Below are 23,876 nucleotides of genomic sequence, written 5' to 3' on the forward strand. Positions count from 1 at the left end.
CTTGATGTGGCATGGTGCCTCAGTGCACTTGCTGGCCCAGTTGTCTTAGCTGCAACAAGTCACTATGCAGAGTTCTAATTTATTGTGGAGAGGTTCTGCTGTGTCCCTCCCTCCCTCACTCATTTCACCTCAGCTCACATAACAGAGGGTCACCGCTGAGAAAATATTCAGCATGAACAAAACATGCAGCATTCTCTTTCCACAAAGGTCACTCCTGTCATATCTTCCTACGTAATCTCTGTTCTAATATGGCCATATTTCCCGGTCATCGAGAAATCCCCTTGGGGCAAAAAATTGCAACAGGAATTACCTCCTTTGTTACTATCCAGTCAGATAGCAATAGACTTAGCTCCAGTATGGCCGCCCCCATGGAATTGGTTCATCAACGTGCGAAGGAAAGATTCGGTATTTCATGTTTAACTGAAAATCAGAAACTGGCAATAGAGAGTGCAGTGGTCTATCACCATGATGTGTTTGTAGAAACAAAAACTGGTAGTGGAAGTTTTCCTGATGCATTCGGAAATTACAGAGATCTTGTGAATGATCACTCTTAAAACAACGCCTCTGATAACGCCTCCAATCGCGTGTCTTGAACACTCGCACCATGAAAAGGTTGTATTAGAACAGAGGTTACGTAGGAAGATTTGACAGGAGTAACCGCTGTGGGAAGAGAATGAACAAAAAGTTGCGTGATTGCAATCTAAGCACATGTGTTACTTAAAAAAGAATGAAGGGTGTTAAACTGCTGAATCTTGCATTGATAGCCAACATTCGAAGAGGCATGTGCCATGAGTTTACCACCATTGACTGAAAGTTTTATTGCTACAGACACAAGTTTTTCAAACCAGAACTAATGTTATTGATGAAGCAAAACAAATAACTATATTATAATAGTGGCTAGATGTTTGGGACACTCTGTTTTGAAGTTGCATAGACATGTGTAGTGGTATGTAACTGTCCCTGGGACTTTTCCAGGATGTTTGTGGAGTAGCTCCTTTGTGTCAAGTGTTCACACTTCAGATTTCTAGTTGCCATGTGTGTTTGCCTACAGGTGCGACTGGCAGCCGGTAGCAATGACGCGTTTGTCTCTGTGTACTCCAGCCCAGCCAAGAGGAGTTGACATTAGTGTTGTCTAGCCTGGAGAGAGCCGTCACATCTACTGCCACCACAGCCGCTGTGTGCTCCTGAATGTTGTAGAGAAAGTACCACTCATGTTGTGTAATACTCCCTAGACCTTCTAGATGTGATGTAATAGTTAAAAGTAAATGAATCACAAATTGGTGGCTAGAAACAAAGAACCTGATTAATGAAGCTGTTAATTAGCAGTGTCATCACATTGCTTCAGATGACACCTAGATACATGAAGTCGCACAGGAGATGAAACTTTTCCTTTCATAGCAGTGTTTGTGACAGTAAAATAGCTTGTTTGAGTGTGAAAACAGCAGTGTTGGAAGCAGTCACACAATTTCCAACTCGTGCTTGGACATCCGTTACATGCACATCCAGATAGGAACACTTCTGTCCTGGGAAAGAGGTTTGATAAGTTTTGAACAGTAACTCTGTCGTAAATGAAGGCCATGTCCTGTGAATGATTGTGAAATTCTTGTTTGCATATTTACAGTGTTCAGATATGTGTACGAGACTGTAACTCAATGGTGCTCACAGTACTAATTAACAATATGATGTCCTTGATTAATTTGCTCATATAGCTGCTAAATTAGTGAGTGGAACAGTTTGCGGCAATAGCATGGCTACTGTGTGTATCTGAATTATTGTGTTACTTGTGTACAGATTTCACGAAAGATTCCAGCAGTATATCAAGACTGTATCGTCAGTATATGCATCTAAACGTTACCACACACACACACATTGTGCGTATCACATTATACGAGCAAAAGGTAATTGTTTCTTTTTCATTCATTTTCCTAAGGTGCACATTTGAACAGACTATTGAAGGTGTGGTTTCACTTCATTTACTTGAAACTAGTGACTATAAGGTAGCAGAAAGGTGAAATGACTGACTTGATTAAGTTGTTGCAAGAAACACAGTTGAGAGTATTGCATACTGAGTGTTAACAACTGTCTCAACTGTCAAGCATACTCAAGTACAGGTACACCTGGTTGATAGACTTATATACTCCCTGGCAAATTGTGCACCTTGAGTACCTCTTATCTACCCTATCATAGTATACACATGACGCTATTTAATGATGGGGTTTAAATTTGGGAATATTTATGGATGGGTTTGCGGAAAGTTATTGATTGAAAACTATGTTTTAAAGATTGAGGTTGTTTAATTAGTTTGTTTTGAAGCTTATCTACCCTGAAATATGCATTCTGTTAAGAACTGGTTCTTTGTTATTGTGTATTTTCTCAAATGTTGCAGTGAAAATCCAGAATTGTGTGGTGCAATAGATCTGTCAACATGATAAAAGTGTAATGTAGTCATCAAGTGTGCAATAGTACATTCATGCACTAGCTGTTCATTCATTTATTCATATACACAGCAGTATGATCAGATATATTTCAACAGCCAAAGAAGTCCCAAGATTTAATCTGAAAAACTGATATTTTAATTGGCGATAAAGCTTTGTTTTTCTTATAGGATACATATGGCCATATTGGTGGTAGTGCTACACAATATAGAACAATACAGATTGCTAGGGAAAGGCTACATGGTATATATTTCTATGTAACTGTGGAACTGTCCCACAATATATACTGCTGTGTTGACAGATATTGAAGTGCTACACAATTAGATGTGATGACAGTGCTTTGAGATATTTTAGAATGGTTAGTAGATGGTGATCTCATCATTTTGTGATAATTGTAAGGCTTGTACATATTCATTGTTTCAAGTGTGCCATCCCCATGTGAGTGAGTGTGTGCATGGATACATGCACATGTGAGAGAGGACATGAGTGTTGAGTGAGTGACACAAAGTGACTGAGAGACATACATTCTTATAGTGTTACATGAGACATAGAGTGTGCCCTGCCAGAGATATATATAGATACAGTGGTAGCAGGAATACTTGGTGGACACCGGAAATCAGGGGCATATCATTTCTTTGTAGATTACCCATTTTTATCCTGATTTGCAGGTCACACTTGACAGAGATGACCTTGATGGTTTTCGTTGTTTGATCAGAAACTTCATTCTCAAGATTCACTGACAAAAGATGAATGATTTTCACAGCTAGATGTCCTTCCATAGTTCCCTCTAAACAGTGTTATCCTTGCTCCATGACAGCTTTCAAACTTTTTAAGCATGGGATTTACAATAACCTTAGCACTTTGTGTGGACATTGCAGACCCCAGGCCCTTGACTTCAGATCACAGATACAACTCACATGAGTTGATAATACTCTCTAACTACATGTATATGTAATACCCAAGATATACAGGTACACCTTTGGGATAATCTTCATCCCTGACTAGATGCCCTGGGCTTTCAGATCACAGACACAGCTTTACACATATACCTCATTAACAGGCTATGGCATTTCCAACTATCACAAAGCATTAGTGTAACAAGACAGTGCAGTGGGCAGCAGCACAATACATAATAGGTGTGTGTAAATCTTACATCAGGTTAGTATGCAATCCATCATTATTTGTTTGGTTTGTAGTGTGGATTTTTATGTTTTTAGACATGATAACATCAGTTGAACAGTGTTGAAGCTATGTAGTTTGATTGTTATGTTGGTTCTTTGTCATCACTAGCAAACACATAAGAACTGAATTGTAAAGATGTTTGATGATGATATTTTCCGTCAGTTATGAAAGCTTTTGGTGAAAGTGTCATGACATCAACTGTGATGTTAACAGTGACCCCATTTACACCTCTGATTAGTACTGTATTGTGTTCTTGTATAACAGTTGATATCTGTTAGCATAATACTGAAAGTTTTTCATTCTGTGTATCATGTCTCCGTTCTGTTGTGATAGGTATCTGGAAAAGAATATACAAGCCATGTTACTGCACGACTCCAGAATACACTGGTAGAATGATAAATGTCAAGCTGAATGCATGTTAACCTTATTTCATGGTGTATTCAGAGTATATCTGCTGAAAACAAATTGTTATTGACTGTTCTGTTGTTATGTTTTAGTGCCAGGCCACTTGTTACTTGTTACATTATTGACATAATTTAGTCTTCCTGACCTGGCACTGTTTTGTAGCTTCAAAATTCCATTTTATGTATTGTTAAGTTTTGGTTAAGCTTTAGAGTATGTCTGTAATGTGCATTTTTTCTGTGAGATTTTGTCAGTGTATTGAAATTTTATTTACCTTACCCTTAGGTGCTACATTATCTAGATTTATATAAGATGTGATGCAGTCTCCACTAAGTTGTCTGTTCTGTCAGGCTGATTCACATTACAAATGTTTAAGTCTCTCCTAGGTTGGCCCACATAACTGATTTACATTACATGTATTGTAGCCTAAGTTGTCATGTTTGATTCACATTACAAGTGTTACAGTCCCTGCTAGGTTGTCCAGTCTGACTGATTCACATTACATGTGTTGTAGGTTGTCCGGTCTGATTCACATTACAAGTTTTACAGTCTCTGCTAGGTTGTCCCATCTAACTGATTCACATTACATGTATTGTAGGTTGTCCTGTCTGATTCACGTTGCATGTGTTGTAGCATATCCTAGGTTGTCCTATTTGATTCACATTACAAGTTTTAGTCTCTGCTAGGTTGTCCCATCTAACTGATTCACATTACATGTATTGTAGGTTGTCCTGTCTGATTCACGTTGCATGTGTTGTAGCATATCCTAGATTGTCCTATTTGATTCACATTACAAGTTTTACAGTCTCTGCTAGGTTGTCACATCTAACTGATTCACATTACATGTGTTGTAAACTCAGCTAGGTTGAGCGATATGGATACATTTTCAGGGATTTAATCTTACCTAGCAATATGTAAAAGATGAAAAGATGATACTTATTGTGAGAAGTACCATTTGATATTGTAATATAATAATCATTTTATTGTGTTCAAATGTACAGATGATTGTAAATAAAAGGATTGTGATTACTGGCATGAATCGCCTCCAGTGTAAATCTGTGTTAATTATGTAAATATTAAAGAATCACTTGTAGATAAATTGAAAAGACAATAAATAAGTATCAACCTTCTTTGTTATGTTCTGTGTTTTAAATTCAGTTAGTTCTGTTTGAAGTATAGTTTCTTATGCACTTGTGGTTTTGCTCCGACCTTTGTTCTCCTTTGGCAAAGAAACTGTGCACACGATATTTCGTGCCAGATCATGACTTGTCAGTGTCACAGTTTGCAAAAACAGGCAAGATCGTCATTATTAACCATGATGCAAAAATACTTTTGGTTTTAAGAAAATTTGTTTTGAATAATGCTGAGAGCATGTGAAAATAATAAATCAAACATCAAAATAAAGAAGCATGGGCTGACACATGATTGTCGCTAAAAAGGTTCAGCAAATCCTCAGTACTGTCTAAATATGCTGACCGGCAATGAAAACGCATGTATTTTTGTCAGTCTAAGTAAACTTAGTCTCAGTACTTTTCATTACACTCCACTACTGAGTCTAACAAAACCTAGTTGAAGGTCGCGTCAAGTAGCCTTTGAAACTGACCAATCAGAACACAGCTTACCAAATCACGAAAGTGGACAATTGCACATACCTTTTGAACTTTTACCTCGGAAAGTTTTGTACCCAAATGATTTTCCATACGGTCACTACCGGGTAATGCACATGGGGCACCCTACAATGCTTTGAGTAAAAAGTTGCTGAAAATAGCGTTTTTGTCAATCAAGGATGTCAGCTTGTGGAAATATTAGGTAATGGTAACCATGTCAAAAAGCCCAAAACATATACTGGAGGCCTAATACCTTTCTTTTATGTGGATTTTCGTTAACTGAGGGTCAGTGACTTGGGAACTTTCAGTCCCACCAAACCCTAAACAGTAGCCAATGTTGGCCTTCTCGCGTCATAGGTCGTCCAAAGGTTACATGGCGCGACCTCCTACTAGATTTTGTTAGACTCAGTAGTGGAGAGTAATGAAAATATATTGCTTGGCGCCTTAATGTCAACCAGTCCACCATTAGCCGTCTTGTCAGTCATCATTAGATGACAGAGCGACCATGATGACTTCCTGTTATGACAGCTTCCTGATATGCAACTGGTGCATCTTGGAGATCACTCCAGAACAGCAAAAGCAGCAGCAATTGGCAGCCATGATCCAGCCATTGACATCAATGGATTGATGGATCCAGCCATCGACAGTCATTCGACGCCTGAGACAGGCTGGACTGAACTGTCAAGGTCCATACTGTGGCCTTGTTCTTCAACCCGTCACCGCCAAGCCCAATGTGAATTTATACAGCAGTATGAGCAACAAACACCTTTCTTCCACAAGCTTGTCTCTTCAGATGAGTCACGGTATTGTGAGTCATTTGTGGAGTGAGTAAGTTTAGTTTTACCCCGCATTCAGCAATATTCCGGCGGTCTGTAAATAATCGAGTCTGGACCAGACAATCCAGTGACCAACAACATGAGCATCGATCTGTGCAACTGGGAACCATTGATATGTGTCAACCAAGTCAGCGAGTCTGACCACCCGATCCCGTTAGTCGCCTCTTACGACAAGTATAGAGTCATTTGGGAAATGCTTAGACTGCGATGTTGAGGCATGGTTTTCAACATGTGACTAATCTGTGTTCCATACCTTGCAATAAGGTGAATTTATGCATGATGTTCAGGGAGATTTGCACTATCACGTACACTGGATGGTTTGGGTGTATTCGGGGGAATAAGACTCACGGAAACCTCAATTTGAAACTCAAAATTGCGGAAAAATGTCTACTTTCTAACTTCAAACCCTTCAAAATTCTGTTAGGTTATCATCATAACATAACGTGACCTTTAAACCCTTACCAGTTGTCGATCAAATGAAGTCATTACTTTGCACCCATTCTCTGTAAAAGTTTCCAGCATATCAACCAAGAGCATCTGACGCAAGATTACCAATGTTCCTTCTATTCTTATGAGTAGAATACATCTGACTTTACTCTGATGTGTTTTATAGTGGAGAATAATTACTGTACATGACACCTAGAGAGGGTAGAGTACCAAGCATGAAAACGAATAATTATATTGGAAAGTTATCACCTTCTCATGTAAACAATGCTACTGAAATATTGCTGCATTAAGCAAATGTAGTTCAGAAATCAGAGGAAACAGCTAAGAGCAACAAAGTCTCCCTCCACAGACTGATACTGTTTGAGCAAAGACAAATCATGGATATAAACACCCTGGTCCAATAGGTGACAAACACTGGTGCCAGGCATGTCGCGGTGGCACTATCATAACTGCATGGCATGACACTTCAAAACATATCAGCAGAAAACAAGCAAGTGATATCTTGATATGCAGGTCTCTCAAAGCCATTTTCCAATCCTACTGATTCTTTGATATTCATTCAATATGCGATACAGGCATATGTAAATGTGCTTCACAAACTTAGTATATGAAACATGCTCAGAGTTTCAAGAGTTTCAAAACCAGACTACCCTGAATCTGAACTTGATCACCTTTATCTGTTATTTCAAGGAAACACAAAGATGTTAAAATTAGCAACATCAGTTTAGATCATAGTCGAGTGAGCTTTGATAAACAACCGAAAGCTTGGAGGTATATATAAACCACTGTTTATTGAATGTGTTATGGCATTTATACATGAAGAAAGGAAGGAAGGAAGATAGACAGGAGGGAAGATAGGGACAAACAGACGAGGTATTGCACTTGAGGTTCAGGGTGTTCCACGCTCGACAAACTCTCAGACACTCACACTTCCATACAAATGGAGCTCACAGAGTGGAAATGTCAACAATGTCATGATTTACTTAGTGACATGTCGTAAGTAGATTTGATAAAAACATGACCTGATTCATGAATGAGTTGATGAGAAATGCTGAACTCGACAATACATACTTCACGCAAGCTGTGACATACGGTACCATATTTCCTGATATGTCTGAAAGTGTAAAAATACTGCAGCACACTAACACCTTTCAGACCTTCACAAGGAACACAGAGTAACATCCTTACCAACATAATCACAACAGAATTGAATATTTGAGCACATTTTGCAGTGGGTCTACCCAGTCAAGACATAAATCCTGAACCATGCTAACCAAAGTCCCAACAAAATATCAATTCACATTTAGACACTTGACACTGCTGATGCTACAACTTCATCTACGTTCCCCATAGCACTTTTACAGAGTAACAGCATATTTTGCATATTATTTTCACAACAAAATACTGCATACCAGCTGTCCTCATATACACTATGTTTGCACTCCTGTTATATACAATGTTAAGACAGATTTCACACTGGTAAGAGCAGGCCACTGTTGCTGCCTTTTTTGTTGGTGATGTCTGCACAGTAGTCTGGCACGCAGTAATGGCGGCATCATCATCTGGTGCCAGTCATGCCCCTATCAGTCAGTCAGTCGGTTGGTTGGTTGGTTGATCGCCCATCACTCAAGCTGTGTTAGAGTGACTATGAGGCGTGCTGGCAAGCTGCTGGCAACACAGATTTGTCCAAGTCCTTGAAGTAGGGGTGGTTCAGGGCATCTTTGGCAGAGATACGTGTAGCTGGATCATACACCAAGGTTTTCTGGAACAAAAACAGCTTTTGAGTATATTCACTAAATCATATGCACACAACAAACACTCAAGCGCAAAACTGACATGCTATGGAATTCTGTGAACTTTTAAACGGACAATACCTTACAGCATTCAAGAACACTATCATGTTTATTGACCTCATGGATTCAGCAACATTCCTTTATCCCTCAATGTCAAAGTGGGTTGAGGGCTACCTACCTGTAGGAGATCTAGTCCCATGTTGTCCAGCTGTTTCACAGAGCAGGCCAGCTGGTTACACTTCCAGGCAGGGAATGTAGGCTTGTAATCTGGCAAGTTACTCACTCCTGGCCAGGTGTCCTCTGTTGGTGTGGTGAGCGTCCTGATAAACAACAATACGCCAGCTAACCAAATACATAAATCATGATGAAATAGTGTACATTCAAAACTTTCAAGTCATTTTGTCACAACAATAATTTCAAATTTCTCTATTTCATTTAGAGAGTAACTCTTTACATTGTGAGGGACAAGAAATAAGCTCAGAAAAATGACAGTTTGGTGATTAATGAAACAGTCAGAAATATTGCAGCTATATGGCAACAATCTGTAAATAACTGAGTGTGGACCAGACAATCCAGTGATTAACAACATGAACATTGATCTATGCAAGTGGGATATGAAGAGATGTATCAACCAAGTTAGCAAGCCTAACCACATGATCCTGTCAGTCACTTCCAACAACAAGCATGGGTTACTGAAGACCAGTTCTAACCCTGACCTTCAAGTGTGCCTGAGTAATGACAATCAGTTGCTTTGTTTAATATAGTTATTGTAGTCAGGATACTGAAAATAAGATCTGAACCCTCTGAACAAGTGGTGGGAACAAACATTCAGATTTTTTGTTTTAGTATCTTCTTCTGAGACATTTACAGTGCATTTACAAAAGCAGCTTATAGTTGTGCCAAATTTCCACCCATTTTGAAACGAAAGGGCTCAGTAACTGGCATAATATTAGTAAGTTTCAGATCTCAGTAATGGTTGCCACTATTATAGCTGAAATATTGCTAAGGGTGGTGTACAACTAAAATCAACCCGAACTAGTTTACTGCGAAGGTCAAATCGAAGTCTAAATACTACATACAACACTGCATGACAAAAATAATTGAGTAAGGACATAGAGAGATGTTTTCAAAATAGCTGTCAAATACTTCCAGAACTTGGAGCTTCATTTCTGGTAACAAGAATGAGATAACTTATTTGGCAGGTTCTTGGGAGGTAATATTTACAATGGACCACACACAAGTAACAATCTATTCAGTTAAACAAGCTAAAAAAACACAGTTAAGTTTGATGAAGTTCTCAGAAACAAAGGCCACCTGGTGAGACATATCTGTATTATTTACCTGAATATCCTGAAAAGTTGATCAATTTCTGAATCTCCATGGAATAATGGTCTTTTGGTTACCATTTCAGCAAATATACATCCTATACTCCAGACATCAACAGGTGTTGAGTAGCGAGGAGAGCCCAGAAGAATCTCTGGTGCACGGTACCACAACGTAACAACCTAATGAACACAATACAGTATAAAACAAATCACACACTTAAATGTATTAGCCGTTGATGGTTATACATGATGCCCAGTTTGAACCAACTGACTACAAGCTGAGCTCCAACAGTTATTGGAAGAAGCAAGTTGGAACATGTGCTCAGAATTCCTTCAGTAGCTCAACTAAAATAAACTAAATCATTCAAGTTAGATGCTACCACCAACTGAATACACTGAGGATGACCGTTGTCAATTACGTTCTCTAATTATGGGTACACCCCTCATGCGACTGACCTCATGTGTGTACACTCTAACTGGAATACCAAAGGCCCGGGCAAGACCAAAGTCAGCTAGTTTGATTGTTCCTTTGCTGTCGATGAGCAGATTCTGTGGTTTGAGATCCCTGTGGAGGACTCTCCGCTGGTGGCAGAACAAGATGCCCTGCAGGATCTGGTACGTGTAGCTCTGTTGGGAATGGAAGAAAAGGTGAACAGTATGCTTCAGGGGAGCATCAAAAATATGTGGACGACTGTTTGTCCCCAGGTGCAACACCTCCCCACTTGAAAAGTTTTCTAAGATGCTTCAGTAAAAAATCAAAGGCACCGACAGTTCTTTACCAGATGACAATGTACACTTTTTGCATTACTAGTGTTTCCTTCAGATCATATGAAAGGTATGGTGAAGTTTCTACAGAAAAGGGCACCCTAGTTTGAAAAGGGCACAAACCACAATAAAAACCAAAACAATATGATCAGATTGAGCCTCATGTATTATTAACCTACAGTCTCCTTTGCTTTCTCAGGAAGCTTTTCACAACAGTTTCAAAGTTGGTGTCATTGTGGCTGTCAGTGTTTAGGCTGATCATAAGATGCTTGTTACAGTTGCTGACTTTCTGTCTGTTATTGTGCTCCGTCACAACTAGCAAGTACCAGGCGTTCTAAAACGCTCTGGAGGAAACACTAATTACGCAACAATGTATTGGCATCAATGCGCCATTCTCGCCTCACCCTCATAATCTAACACTTTTGCATCACGTCACATTGTAACCAACGTCATGAAATGTCACTTGACTAGTTGGCTTCATTTAGATGTATTAATCTAAATATACACTAGCAGTAGAAATGCAACATTTATACTGCCTCAAATGATTTACATTAATCACTTTTCCCATGAACTATCATAACGTCAAAGCACTCGTACACACACGTCCAACAGAAATGTTAATTTCAATAGTCAAGAACAGTGTTAGCGGTAGGTTGTGTATGAGTGCGTGCAGAAATAAAATTATGTACATGCAGTCCAAACCTTTTGCACGTGAAATGTTTGTAACAAACCTGAATCACTTCAAAATATATTGTTTCTTCATACGTGTTGCTGTTTTACGGTACTCCCTAAAAATATGTAGACAAGAATCTGAAAATGCTGCTTGCATGTTTTTGTTGATTCCTTTCGCGTAAAAAGCAAGGTTTCTGCTTTAACATGAACACTGCAATAACACCTGTGGCCTTGACAAAAAACACCACATATCCTTATAATGTAGTTAAGAAAGCACATTTGTGTCAATCTGCAATAATTAAATTTTTATTGTGTTCATTAAAATTCTGGCAATCTGATTGGTTAACTGGGAACATTTCTTTTGAGTTCATTTCCCAATGAATCTGAAAAAAATAAGCCACGCCCACCGAACCAGACTACTTTCAGACCTTAGGAATGTCGGGGAATACTTTTACACAGCGAGGGAATTCCCTTGCACTCGGGTACCCTAATGAACTTTGGATAAACATTGAAGTGATACATTGTGATTAACATAAACAAACAACTCAAAATTATCCGTGAACGTTAATAACGTTGCAGCGCCTCGACAAGAGCATGCGCACGTTGGAACATCAGTTCATGGCATCACAATCCCAGTCACATCACACCCTCTTTCTACTTGTGCAAATACTACAATCTCAGTTCCACTAACTTCATATCATCGGGCTTCATTTCCAATTCTCACTTTTCAAACTGTCTCTTTCAGTTCGCAGGTAGTAATTCAAACGTTTGAACTTGAAACTTTGCCGATACCGGGACGCGTCATGTTGAGTTGTTCCACCCTGATTCGCCGACCGATGTTAGCTTAGTTGACTGACGGCTGTTTGGGGGTGCTGTATGCTGATTGGTTAATGGCTTGGTAGGTGTGTCATGTAAATGAGTCAGGTGAGTCATGTCACGCGTTACCGAATTCTTACACTGAAAATGATAATCGGTGGTAACAAAGATATCTGTTTCGATGAATGTGATTATGTTTAAAGAAAATATTGTTGAAAGGGTATAGTATTTGTTGCTGAATTTAATTATAAGGATTGACTGTGTATTTCTTTCGTTGCATTGAATTATGAAACTAAAAATCAATGTGCAAACTTTTGTAAGAATCCGCTACGCGGATTCATACAGTTTGCACATTGGTTTTTAGTTTCATACTTCAATGCAACAAAAGAAATACATAGTCAATCCTTAATTAAAACCCAGCTCTGAAAGTGCAAATGACCTTGACAAGCATCTTGTCCATGTATTGACCACTAGGTATGGTGTCCATATAGCGCTTCAGGTCCATGGACAGGAACTCAAACACCAAGTAAAGCTTGTTCTCTTGCATCAACACGTCTTCAAGGCTACAACAAAGTCAGGACAAGACTTGCTACAACAGAGTTGGCATACACTAAAGGCATGGGATACAACACACAATATTCCACGATTCACATCATTTGCAAAACACTTAGGCATGACCTATCTGTGTAGTTTCCCAACAGTCACAAGGAGAACCGGTCCTGAAGATGCAACTGATTTTCTTTTGATTTCTTTTGTTTGATCACAACTGAATAAGCAAATCTGCATAGTTGTTCTAAATATTTTTTTTCTAAGAACTGACTTCTGCATGTATATCTTTGCATTTATTGAGAGAAAACTACCACTCTGATATGCAAATGCAGTGAACATACCTCATATTTCTCAAAACTACACCAAAATGTGAATGTTATTTTACACTGCGGTGAATCTAACTCAGTCCTTCAGTATGCACAGGAAGCCCCCTACAACTTCATCAGGACTATCACACTGCACCTTTTCCCAGTAAGGGCAGCTTTTATATGTTTTGTATTTTTCATTGCCCGACCGACCCTTCAAATTTTATAGCTAACCTCCCTTACCCCTCCATCCAAACTTTTTTTATTCAGGCATCACCAATTCCAACCTAATATAAAAGGTTTATCTTTTAATCAGATACCGCCACAAGTCCAAAGAACACAAGAAATTTTAATTAGAATCAAAAACATAATTCACATAATTTTGTCTCTATTGAGCATGTTGAGGTGTCTTTTTTCCTCCTCTGATGGCCCCATAGCCCCGACTTACCAACAGAACATTGTTGCTACATGGGACACATAAAAAGTTACGACTCACCAGACAATGTTGGGGTGTGTGAGTTCCTTCAGCAGGGAGATTTCCCTGATGGCTGTGGATGGGACTCCTTCCTCTTCACTCTCAAGACGGATTTTCTTGAGGGCCACCAGACGATTGGTCTTCTTATGACGACCTTTGTACACTACACCATATGTACCTGAAACATTCAAGAAAACCAAATGATCTAACTGATCTATCTTTCTCACAGGAATATCTGCATACAATGTGCATGTAAACATTAATGATGCACAAAGATCTATTTGTTCAAAGAGTATACAGCTTATATGTATGACTGTTGTGTACACAAACTGCATGTAAACATAAACATCCTGAGAAATATTTCATTCTGTGAATTTCAAATATTTCTATATCTTGTACTCTTCTGTAAAATATGAAGAAAGCGATACTGGTTGACTTGTATATTTTAGGCTGCTCAAGTCGATTCCAGCATGTACCTGTCCAGCCTGGTCAAGATGATCAAAAGGTTGCACCATGAACACAGTACAGCAAATGTATTAATAAAACATGACAAATGTGCATACACTCAGCATGTACAATGACAGAAACATTACCTTCTCCAATCTTCTCTATCTTGTTGTAGTCCTCCATAGTTCCCAAGTGTTGATATCACAGGCTCACTTCAAATGTATTCTTCTGAAAAAAATAACCCAAAAAAATCTTCTTCCAGTGTCCATGGTGGGTTTTGTGCATATTTATGTAGAAAAAAATCCAATAAATATGTAGTCCAAATGAAAACTTTATTGGTTTTTTTTCAAGTGTTGGTGTTTTCAGGTACCTCTTGAGTTTAAGTACATCAGGATCTGTGCATGCAAAACAAGCACACAAGACTGATTGTGTGTCTCTTTTGTGAAAAACGCAGGTTTCTGCATTAACACAAACATCGTTTTTTTCAACTGAAAGAAAGCAAGGTGAAGAGTGGGACTCAAGGATGTACAGAAAAAATGTGGACAACTGTTTTGTTCTTAAGTGCAACACCTTTTCAAAAGTTACCAACATAGGTCAATTTAATTTTTAAAATATCACCCTGTTGCACTTTCATAGTTTCTGCATTAATCAGAAGAAATTGTTTGAAACTGAGCTACGTTGTATAAACAACAATCTTTTTCATAGTTATCACATGAGACACAAGTTTGGGTCAAAATCCACTGATACTGTGTATAAGTTGATGAAAACATCCTTGGTTACACACTTCATATTGCTCCTATGCACATCTCAGCGTGTATCCAAAAACCATAGAAAAATAGTTTTGGATGGTATTCTTACTAGTTGAATAACTACAAAAATTGCTCTTTTACACCAAGTCTTGTGTATTAAGTTATCAACCTTTGTCTGGAGTGAGAAAGCACAATGTGGGAGAAAACATCAGCATTATTTTTAACATTTTCTGGGACAGTAATATATTTTTGGGTAATTTATCAGTGCCTGACTGTAGGAGGCATTAGCTGAAAACAGCAAAAGATAATTATTTCAAAAACATTCATTGGATAACCACTTTGTTGTTCAGTATGTATGACTTGAGTTTATCAAGATTTGAAAGGTGTTGCTGATATCGATTCAGTTAACACTCAATAACAGTCAAATTTGCCTAGTGCTTTCATATGCAACGAGCATAAACACACCTCGAGGATCGACTTAACAAAATAGATGGAAAAACATACTGAATTTACTGCACTGAAAGCACTTGACGGCATTCCCAGCTAAATCTACCACGGATTTTAAAATACTAAATCAGAGTAAATGCCACTCAGTACATTTAAAAAATAACAATAGTATATAATAAACCTTGGTGTATAGTTTATTCGGCGCATGCACCAAATGATATCACAACCACCTGAAATTGCACACTTGGTTATCGTTGAAAATGTAACACTCGAACATGTTCAAACATGAACTGCATGTAAATTTCTATCTCCAAAAGCCATCGACATAATCGCTGCAAACAGAAACAAACTACTGCTTACTGGTATTTGGGGCCGGATCAAAATGAAGCAAATATACTGAAGTTGATATAAGAACGTGTATATTTCGTAAACAAAATTGTATTTACCGCCGTTGTTTGCCTACAGTTTTGAAAATAGTCGGTCACGGTATTCATCTTAACTCAACATTTGCTCATTAACACCAAGTGATTAATGGTTAACTGAATTCCAATAACAAATTGTGCTTAGGTGTCGGTTTTGATAAGTAAAGTGGAATATATGCACGACAAATATTACCTTAAAGGGTCTTCTTCTGTAGCTAAAGTCTTTTCCACGTTCCTCGCAATGTTTCACAAATTCACGAGCGGTAGGTTCGAATCGACCAATAATAATCGCCGTTTCATTTTTCCCATTCAAATGATCACCAATCAAAATACGCCTTCCATTTGGATCTTGCCAACAGTAAACAATCAACAGATGGCGCTGCCTGCACCACGTGGGGCCTGTCAACATGGTCTCTGAAAGAAGCCACGAGATATCGTGTCAGTGGAACAGATTTCAAAACTACCCTTTGATATTTCGCGAATACTCTGTGTATGACACAGTTCAAACACATAGAGAATGAGTTTTGAAATCGTTGATAAGAGTATTCACGAGCTCTTACTGACGTAGTTAACGTTTTGATGGAGTAGCAATATCAAGTTGAAAAGTTATATATATCAATACTTAGTCAAAAATGGTTGTACGTATAAATCAGGATAATATCTCTTGAAACTGTATAGATCTATGACAACAGCAGCAGAAAAACAGAGTCGGACGAAGCTGTACATACAGTTCTTACGAATCTCTGCGCCATATCAATTATTCAATTACGCAAAAATCATGTAGTTGAAACCTTTGTGACGAAAGAGAACATTGCGAGAGAAGCAATGAAATCTTATAAAAAGGTAAGATTAAACTGTACAAGTACAGTGCATTACAATCTACGTTATTTTTGTGTCTCTTCCGATTATGATTTGATCAGACAAAATTACATTGTATTACTTTGTTAAAGGTTTTGATTTAATGTTTCTTCATTACTGTCACACCAGGTCAGACTTTAAATCGAATATGGTAATCATGAAATCAGTGCACAGTTTATACATTATCAGGTGAAATTTCTGCATTTGTAAATACTAAGATATGACGCATATAACTCCATAATTTCGCAAGATGCAAAGTTATGAAAATAATTCCATATTTCTGCCATACACCTTTTAATGAACTGATATAGTTTTGGTAGATATACTCATTAAAAATAAAGTCATGTACTGTTACTGCAATATTGATTACACTTGCTAACAACACTCAAAATGTTAATTTTATGATGTCACTGCAATTATAATTTTTTTTAAGTTGTACGGGAGAGGTGTTTGCATTAGTCCCTGGCTTGTTCACCGATCCCCATTTCTCTGTATTTCGGAAATATAATAAATATATGTTTAAACGAGAAATGGTGATGAAATGATACCGTCTACTCCCCCAGGGTCGTTGTTGAATGTTGGATACATTAGTTAATCACATTTTCGCGAGGAGGGTGTAATTATAATGGAATAAATGTGTTCCTACTATCCATGCAAGAACATAAAAATATATACAACTACAACATGGTACCAGCGGTCAACAACTGAATATATGTACTGAAGAATAATCAACATTACTGGGGCGGATTCAGATTTTTTAGAAAGGGGGAGGGTGGTGAGTGGGTGCACACTATTGACAAAAATGGGAGGCACACTTCATTTTCACCCGAGTTTTAATTTTTTTTGCATTTTCACAGTTTTGTAAATTTAGGTATAAAACATGCGACATTTATACTAACTCACGTATCAGATATGTGCCTAAAACACCCCGGGGCACGAGCAAATCTTGGTGCCACAATGATCGTTAATCCCACACTCTAACATAGACTCAAGACTTGTGTAGGTCACTTTCTGCAAGTAGGATCTGAAGCGAAACACACACCACATTTCGCGCATGGGATAACTTCAATCAAAACTAGGAAGATTTTGAAATCATTTCACTATCTGTACATATCTGTGCAAATTTCTGTTTGAACATACATGTATTAATGAACCCCACAGTGTACTTGCAGTCGTCAGCAATCACGATAGAAGATACTCTGTTTGAAATCCCAGATCAAACCAAATGTCATTTTAACCTTATATTTTACCCAATAAATATACTGACAAAGGGCTTCGGCATTACATTTACTTGTTTGTATCTGTAGTAAAGGTACTGACAAGTTGAGAGTCATCAGCACCGGGGTAGTGGCAGGTGTTCAAGGACTTGAGGGTGCCAGAAAGTTGATTCATATGCAGGAGGAAGAGGATATGTTCTATAACAGAGCCTTGAGGGACACCACAAGACAGAGTGTATTTCTTGGAGAGTTTATCAGCGACTAACACTGCCGAGGTTCTGTCTGTCAGGTATGAGGAAAACCATGACAGGGCAGTGCCGCCTATTTCAACATGACATTGCAGCGTGTGTAGCGGTATCTCGATGATCAACTGTATCGGATGTTGCACTGGAGTCTAAAGTATCGAGGTAGCTATAGTTCCAGCATCAACAATACATCTAAGATCATTGATCACTCTCAGCAGTAAGGTTTCTCCGGAATGATGCTGTCGGTAGGCAGACTGAAAAGAGTCCGATATGTTTATTGACAGATGTCTCATCAGTTGTTTTGTGGCTGTTCTCTCAATCAGCTTGGACAGGAAGGAAAGGTTAGAAACAGACCTGTAGCTGTTCATTACATCAGAATCCATTTTCTCATTCTAGACGAAAGGCTTAACAATAGCATCTTTCAACAATTGTGGAAATACTCCAGACAAGCTTTTATTGATGATATCTGTGGTGGTCGGTAGGAATATGTCGAAATGCTCCACCACATGTTAACTTGGGACTGGATCACTGTGACATGTAGTAACGTTGGCGGCCTTGGTCAGGGGACGAACATCAGATACTGTAAAGGGTTGGAAGTCAACTAGTTCATTTAAATGACATTTCCCCCTGAAGCCTTGGAAAAGAGTACTCCGGATGTCCTTGACTTTTGAATCAAAGAAAGTATTGAATTGTTTAGCTAGTTCAGAAGCTGTAGCTGATGACGGTAGGATTACCTAATTTTTCCCTCCCGCGAGAAAGTTCAGGAATTTCAGTCGTTGACGTGAAAAACCTGATGTCTAGTATGCACACTTAAATTGTTTCTTAAATGAGTATACGGCACTTCTCCACATAGTGTCCAGTCATCAATATCAGACAGGCTGAAGAAGATCTGAAGCAGCAATCTCCTCACTGAACTTGACTTCATCAATCCTTTTCAGATTACGACATGCTCTGGCTTTCGTATCGTGTTGTTGGCTCTGAAAGTTAAGTACATGCACTACCATTGATTGGTCAGACAAAAGTCTGTCCACCCCCGTTATACTTTGTACAAGACCCTCACCGTCCTATCGGGTAACCACCCAGTCCAAGACATGTCCTGATCTATGTGCTGCAACTTAAACACACTGTTTCAAGGATTATGAGCCCATAAGCTTGATTATTCTCCAAACTTTGTCTGGTTCATCAAAATGTACATTAAAACCTCCAACAAAAATGGTGTTCTTTTGCGAATGTACAGGGAACAATCGTGACAAGTTCTCAGAGAAATTCGAAGCTTGAACGAGGTGGTCGGTTGATGGATGTTAACCTTACGTCAGTGTGCTCAAAGGAAGCATATGTAGGTTTTATTTTAATGTTTGTACTGTGAGATAATCCCTGTATAACATGGCAGCTCCACCACCTCTGCCTACTCTTGGGATATGGGTGACACGAAAGCCTGCAGGGGTCATCTCGGACATTGACGTTTCATCACCCATATCTCTCGGCCAAGGTTCTGTGAGAAATAACACATCAATATCCTCGTCAATCAACATGTCTGCAATGTCAGTATTGTTAATTTGGGGGATTGTGCGTTCCACACATACACAAATACAAAGTCTCGCAAGGCTTTCGGATGAAAGTCTCCTCCACTATTCCCGTCTTTAGATTGTGAACATGAAATATTACATTACCGTTTCTGTACCTCCCGGTTTCTAGTACACGAGTACCCGTCTCAGCCCTATGAACCAAGTAAGTTGGGCTGGCTACCCAGTCCCGACAGACAAGCAAGGGTCACCGAAGACAACGCTGGGTCGTCTACAACCGCATTCTATTGAGTTGGGGCACTCTTGCACAAAGCGATCTTGGCTCTACGATTATCTCATAAAAGCCAATGTTGGGCAATGAGAGTTACAATCATTGTAGCGCTAAGATCGCTTTGTGCAAAAGAGCCCAGATTTAACCCTGAACTCCACAGTAATATGGCTGCAGACGACCCAGTGTTGCCTTTCCCTTGATTGAATTTATGAGGACAAAATCATCTTCTGTTAGTTGCATTATCCCCACCCAACAACCTCCACCCTTGCTATTTGTTTTCGTCTCTACGCAACAGTGGGAATTGTGTAAATATTTTGTCCAACTTTGTAAATTTGAATATTTGCCAAACCACACAAGGACATGTTGACAATGATGTTTTGAAACACTAGATAAAGGTTTCAGTAATATATGCTATATGCTTATACTGGTTGAGAAAAGAAGTGTGTCTAATTGAATGAATAAATTGGATCCAGTTTGGGTCTCCCTCTAATGAAACCCAGACTATTGCACGGATTTTGCTTCCGCACTGCCGCATAGTACGCCGTGGCAATGCTGCAAGTTAGATGTATGCATTAAAACGTGAAGCCTAGTTTGCGCTCTGTTCGCGTCCTGTTTACGCATAGGTTACGCAGTTGGCACGCAGTGAGTGACAGAAAATTATGCGTATTGTCAAGTAATGGCACGATAATACGATATTGTACTATGCTTGCCGCAAGAGGCGACGAAGAGGATCGGGCGGTTATAGGCTCGCTGACTTGCTTGACACGTCATCGGTTACCGATTGCGCAGATCGATGCTAATGCTGTTGATCACTGGATTGTCTGTCCAGACTCGATTATTTACAGACCGCCATAATATAGCTTGAAAAGTGTTGAGTGCGTTGTAAAACTAAACTCACTCACTAACTCACCACACTGTACTCATGGCCCGACTAGATACTGGATACAGGGTCGTGTATGTTGATTTGGGGGCAGAAGCTGGTGCTTCAGATGGAGGAACTGTACTGTGCATGAATGCATGTATGTATGCTTTGCTTGTATCCTGTTGGCGCTGTTTCTTTGCCCGTTGTGACCATAGAACTGGAACATGATGTGTTAGGTTGTAATATCTGTTAATTACTGTCATTACTATTCGTTATGTGCAGAAGGGTATTAAAGAAAAAGCAAGAAAACAAACAAGAACAAAAACTAAAACATAAAATACACCACCAACAACAACAAAAGAATATTTACTTCTGTGTCTATCCCTGTCGCGCGTCTCTGGTTCTTTTCCGGTCTCTTCTATCCACAGCTGGTCTTACTCGTCTTCTGGTTGTCTTCTTTTCGGTAGGAATCTTGTTAAATTGTTAGCGGTTAGTTGAGGTATGTGGGGGCTGGCGATGGGCATGTGCGGTCATCACTAATTATGTGTGCCAACAGCAGGCACGAAGTGGCCTCACCCAAAGCGCATCAGTTTTGTGACATGCGCAAACTATGCGGGAACTCGTTGTGCCATGACCACGTGAACAAGTCGGGACAATACACAAGTCCCACCTGCCCACTTCACGACAAATTAGACAGCAGTCTGCCGAGACCATGTCGCACACAGTTCGTCATCAAACCAATGCGTGACACTGCGTGTCAATGCGCGCAGAGCTGGAAATTGACACTCTTTGATACGCACCGCCCGCAGTGTTCACGACTAGTTCACGCAAGCAGCACGAAGATTATGGGTACCAGAAATTTTGAACATTTCAAAATGTTTTTTTTGCGCTCTGGTCCCCAGCCTCGCACAGTTTGAGCACACTTCACACTTTACTACTGCCGAGTTTACTCGCTGGCACGCAAAATTGCGCCAATGTGAGGGGACAAAATTCGTGCAAATGCCCGAAGCCATGCCAAGATTCTCCTCCCACCATTGCCATGTCTTCAGGAACACCCGGTAAAACTGTGACAGCCAGTTTAATATGAATGTCCTTTGAGCTAGGTCAGAACGTGTGGACCTACAAATAGCACACACGTCACTGAGATAGTTACAGTCATATGTATTTATAGTTACACGTGTGCATATGTATTAGTTGACTCATAAAGCATTAGGCCTGTCTACATACACGATACAAATGCATGGAGCTTTTGTGTCGCAATGCGTAATGCTGAAGTGACCTCTTTCAGGACTCACTTTTTGCACTACATTCACGTGTTGCGTAACAGGAAGTAATCTTTCAGTGGGTAGTCTCTTGTGTAGTTATGGAAGAAAACACCACTGCTTAAAATGATACCTGAACGCCAGTTCCCCAAAACACCAGTTGTTATTTGTACTGCAAAAGTTGTTCAAAGTTCTACGCAACATACGTTTTGTAACCTCGTCTGATTGGTACCTGAGCGTTCTTCCCAGAACCACGTGGATTACAAACTCCCATCGAATCTACACTAGCATCCACTCACATAGCTGCAATATGTGTTTTGTATACCTCGCTGATAAATTACGTTTCATTCCACGATACAGAACTATATTTTGTGTAAACAGAATGGAGTCTGTCACAATAACATCGACGAACGGCATTCATCATACTAGATAGATAACAACTCGTTCAGACATGGCATTCAGCTGTATACGACATCATCATACTAGATAACAGCTCATTCAGACATGGCATTCAGCGGTATACGACATCATCATACTAGATAACAGCTCATTCAGACATGGCATTCAGCTGTATACGACATCATCATACTAGATAACAGCTCATTCAGACATGGCATTCAGCTGTATACGACATCATCATACTAGATAACAGCTCATTCAGACATGGCATTCAGCTGTATACGACATCATCATACTAGATAACAGCTCATTCAGACATGGCATTCAGCGGTATACGACATTACCATACTAGATAACAACTCGTTCAGACATGGCATTCAGCTGTATACGACATCATCATACTAGAAAACAGCTCATTCAGACATGGCATTCAGCGGTATACGACATTACCATACTAGATAACAACTCGTTCAGACATGGCATTCAGCGGTATACGACATCATCATACTAGATAACAGCTCATTCAGACATGGCATTCAGCGGTATACGACATCATCATACTAGATAATAACTCGTTCAGACATGGCATTCAGCGGTATACGACATCATCATACTAGATAACAACTCGTTCAGACATGGCATTCAGCGGTATACGACATCATCATACTAGATAACAGCTCATTCAGACATGGCATTCAGCGGTATACGACATCATCATACTAGATAACAGCTCATTCAGACATGGCATTCAGCGGTATACGACATCATCATACTAGATAACAGCTCATTCAGACATGGCATTCAGCGGTATACGACATCATCATACTAGATAATACCTCGTTCAGACATGGCATTCAGCGGTATACGACATCATCATACTAGATAACAACTCGTTCAGACATGGCATTCAGCGGTATACGACATCATCATACTAGATAACAACTCGTTCAGACATGGCATTCAGCGGTATACGACATCATACTAGATAACAGCTCATTCAGACGTGGCATTCAGCTGTATACGACATCATCATACTAGATAATAACTCGTTCAGACATGGCATTCAGCGGTATACGACATCATCATACTAGATAATACCTCGTTCAGACATGGCATTCAGCGGTATACGACATCATCATACTAGATAACAACTCGTTCAGACATAGCATTCAGCGGTATACGACATCATCATACTACATAACAGCTCATTCAGACATGGCATTCAGCGGTATACGACATCATCATACTAGATAACAGCTCATTCAGACATGGCATTCAGCGGTATACGACATCATACTAGATAACAACTCGTTCAGACATGGCATTCAGCGGTATACGACATCATCATACTAGATAATAACTCGTTCACACGTCACTCAGCTGTATACGACATCATCATACTAGATAACAGCTCATTCAGACATGGCATTCAGCGGTATACGACATCATCGTGCTAGATAACAACTCGTTCAGACACGGCATTCAGCGGTATACGACATCATCATACTAGATAACAACTCGTTCAGACATGGCATTCAGCGGTATATGACATCATACTAGATAAC

General features: G+C 39.4%; 2 protein-coding genes across 2 annotated transcripts in view; one reads left to right on the top strand and one right to left on the bottom strand.

Annotated features, from left to right (window-relative positions):
- LOC137285171 (regulatory-associated protein of mTOR-like) overlaps positions 1-5,149 on the top strand; it is a 57,152-nt gene extending 52,003 nt beyond the window's left edge. The window contains exon 32 of the mRNA XM_067817410.1: positions 1,052-5,149. Coding sequence (XP_067673511.1) covers positions 1,052-1,120 — 69 coding nt within the window. The 3' untranslated portion in view covers positions 1,121-5,149. The remainder of the gene's footprint in view (positions 1-1,051) is intronic.
- A 2,532-nt stretch (positions 5,150-7,681) lies between these two features.
- Positions 7,682-16,045, bottom strand: LOC137285172 (cyclin-dependent kinase 1-like). Its single transcript, XM_067817411.1, has 8 exons — positions 15,868-16,045; positions 14,203-14,284; positions 13,631-13,787; positions 12,720-12,843; positions 10,484-10,654; positions 10,044-10,207; positions 8,881-9,022; positions 7,682-8,671 (listed from the first exon to the last, which is right to left on the bottom strand). Exons 2-8 carry the CDS (start codon positions 14,237-14,239, stop codon positions 8,555-8,557), a joined length of 912 nt encoding a protein of 303 aa, XP_067673512.1. The 5' UTR covers positions 14,240-14,284; positions 15,868-16,045; the 3' UTR covers positions 7,682-8,554.
- Between the last annotated feature and the right edge of the window lie 7,831 nt (positions 16,046-23,876).

The sequence above is a fragment of the Haliotis asinina genome, chromosome 5 (assembly GCF_037392515.1).
Source record: "Haliotis asinina isolate JCU_RB_2024 chromosome 5, JCU_Hal_asi_v2, whole genome shotgun sequence".
Lineage (NCBI taxonomy): Eukaryota > Metazoa > Mollusca > Gastropoda > Lepetellida > Haliotidae > Haliotis > Haliotis asinina.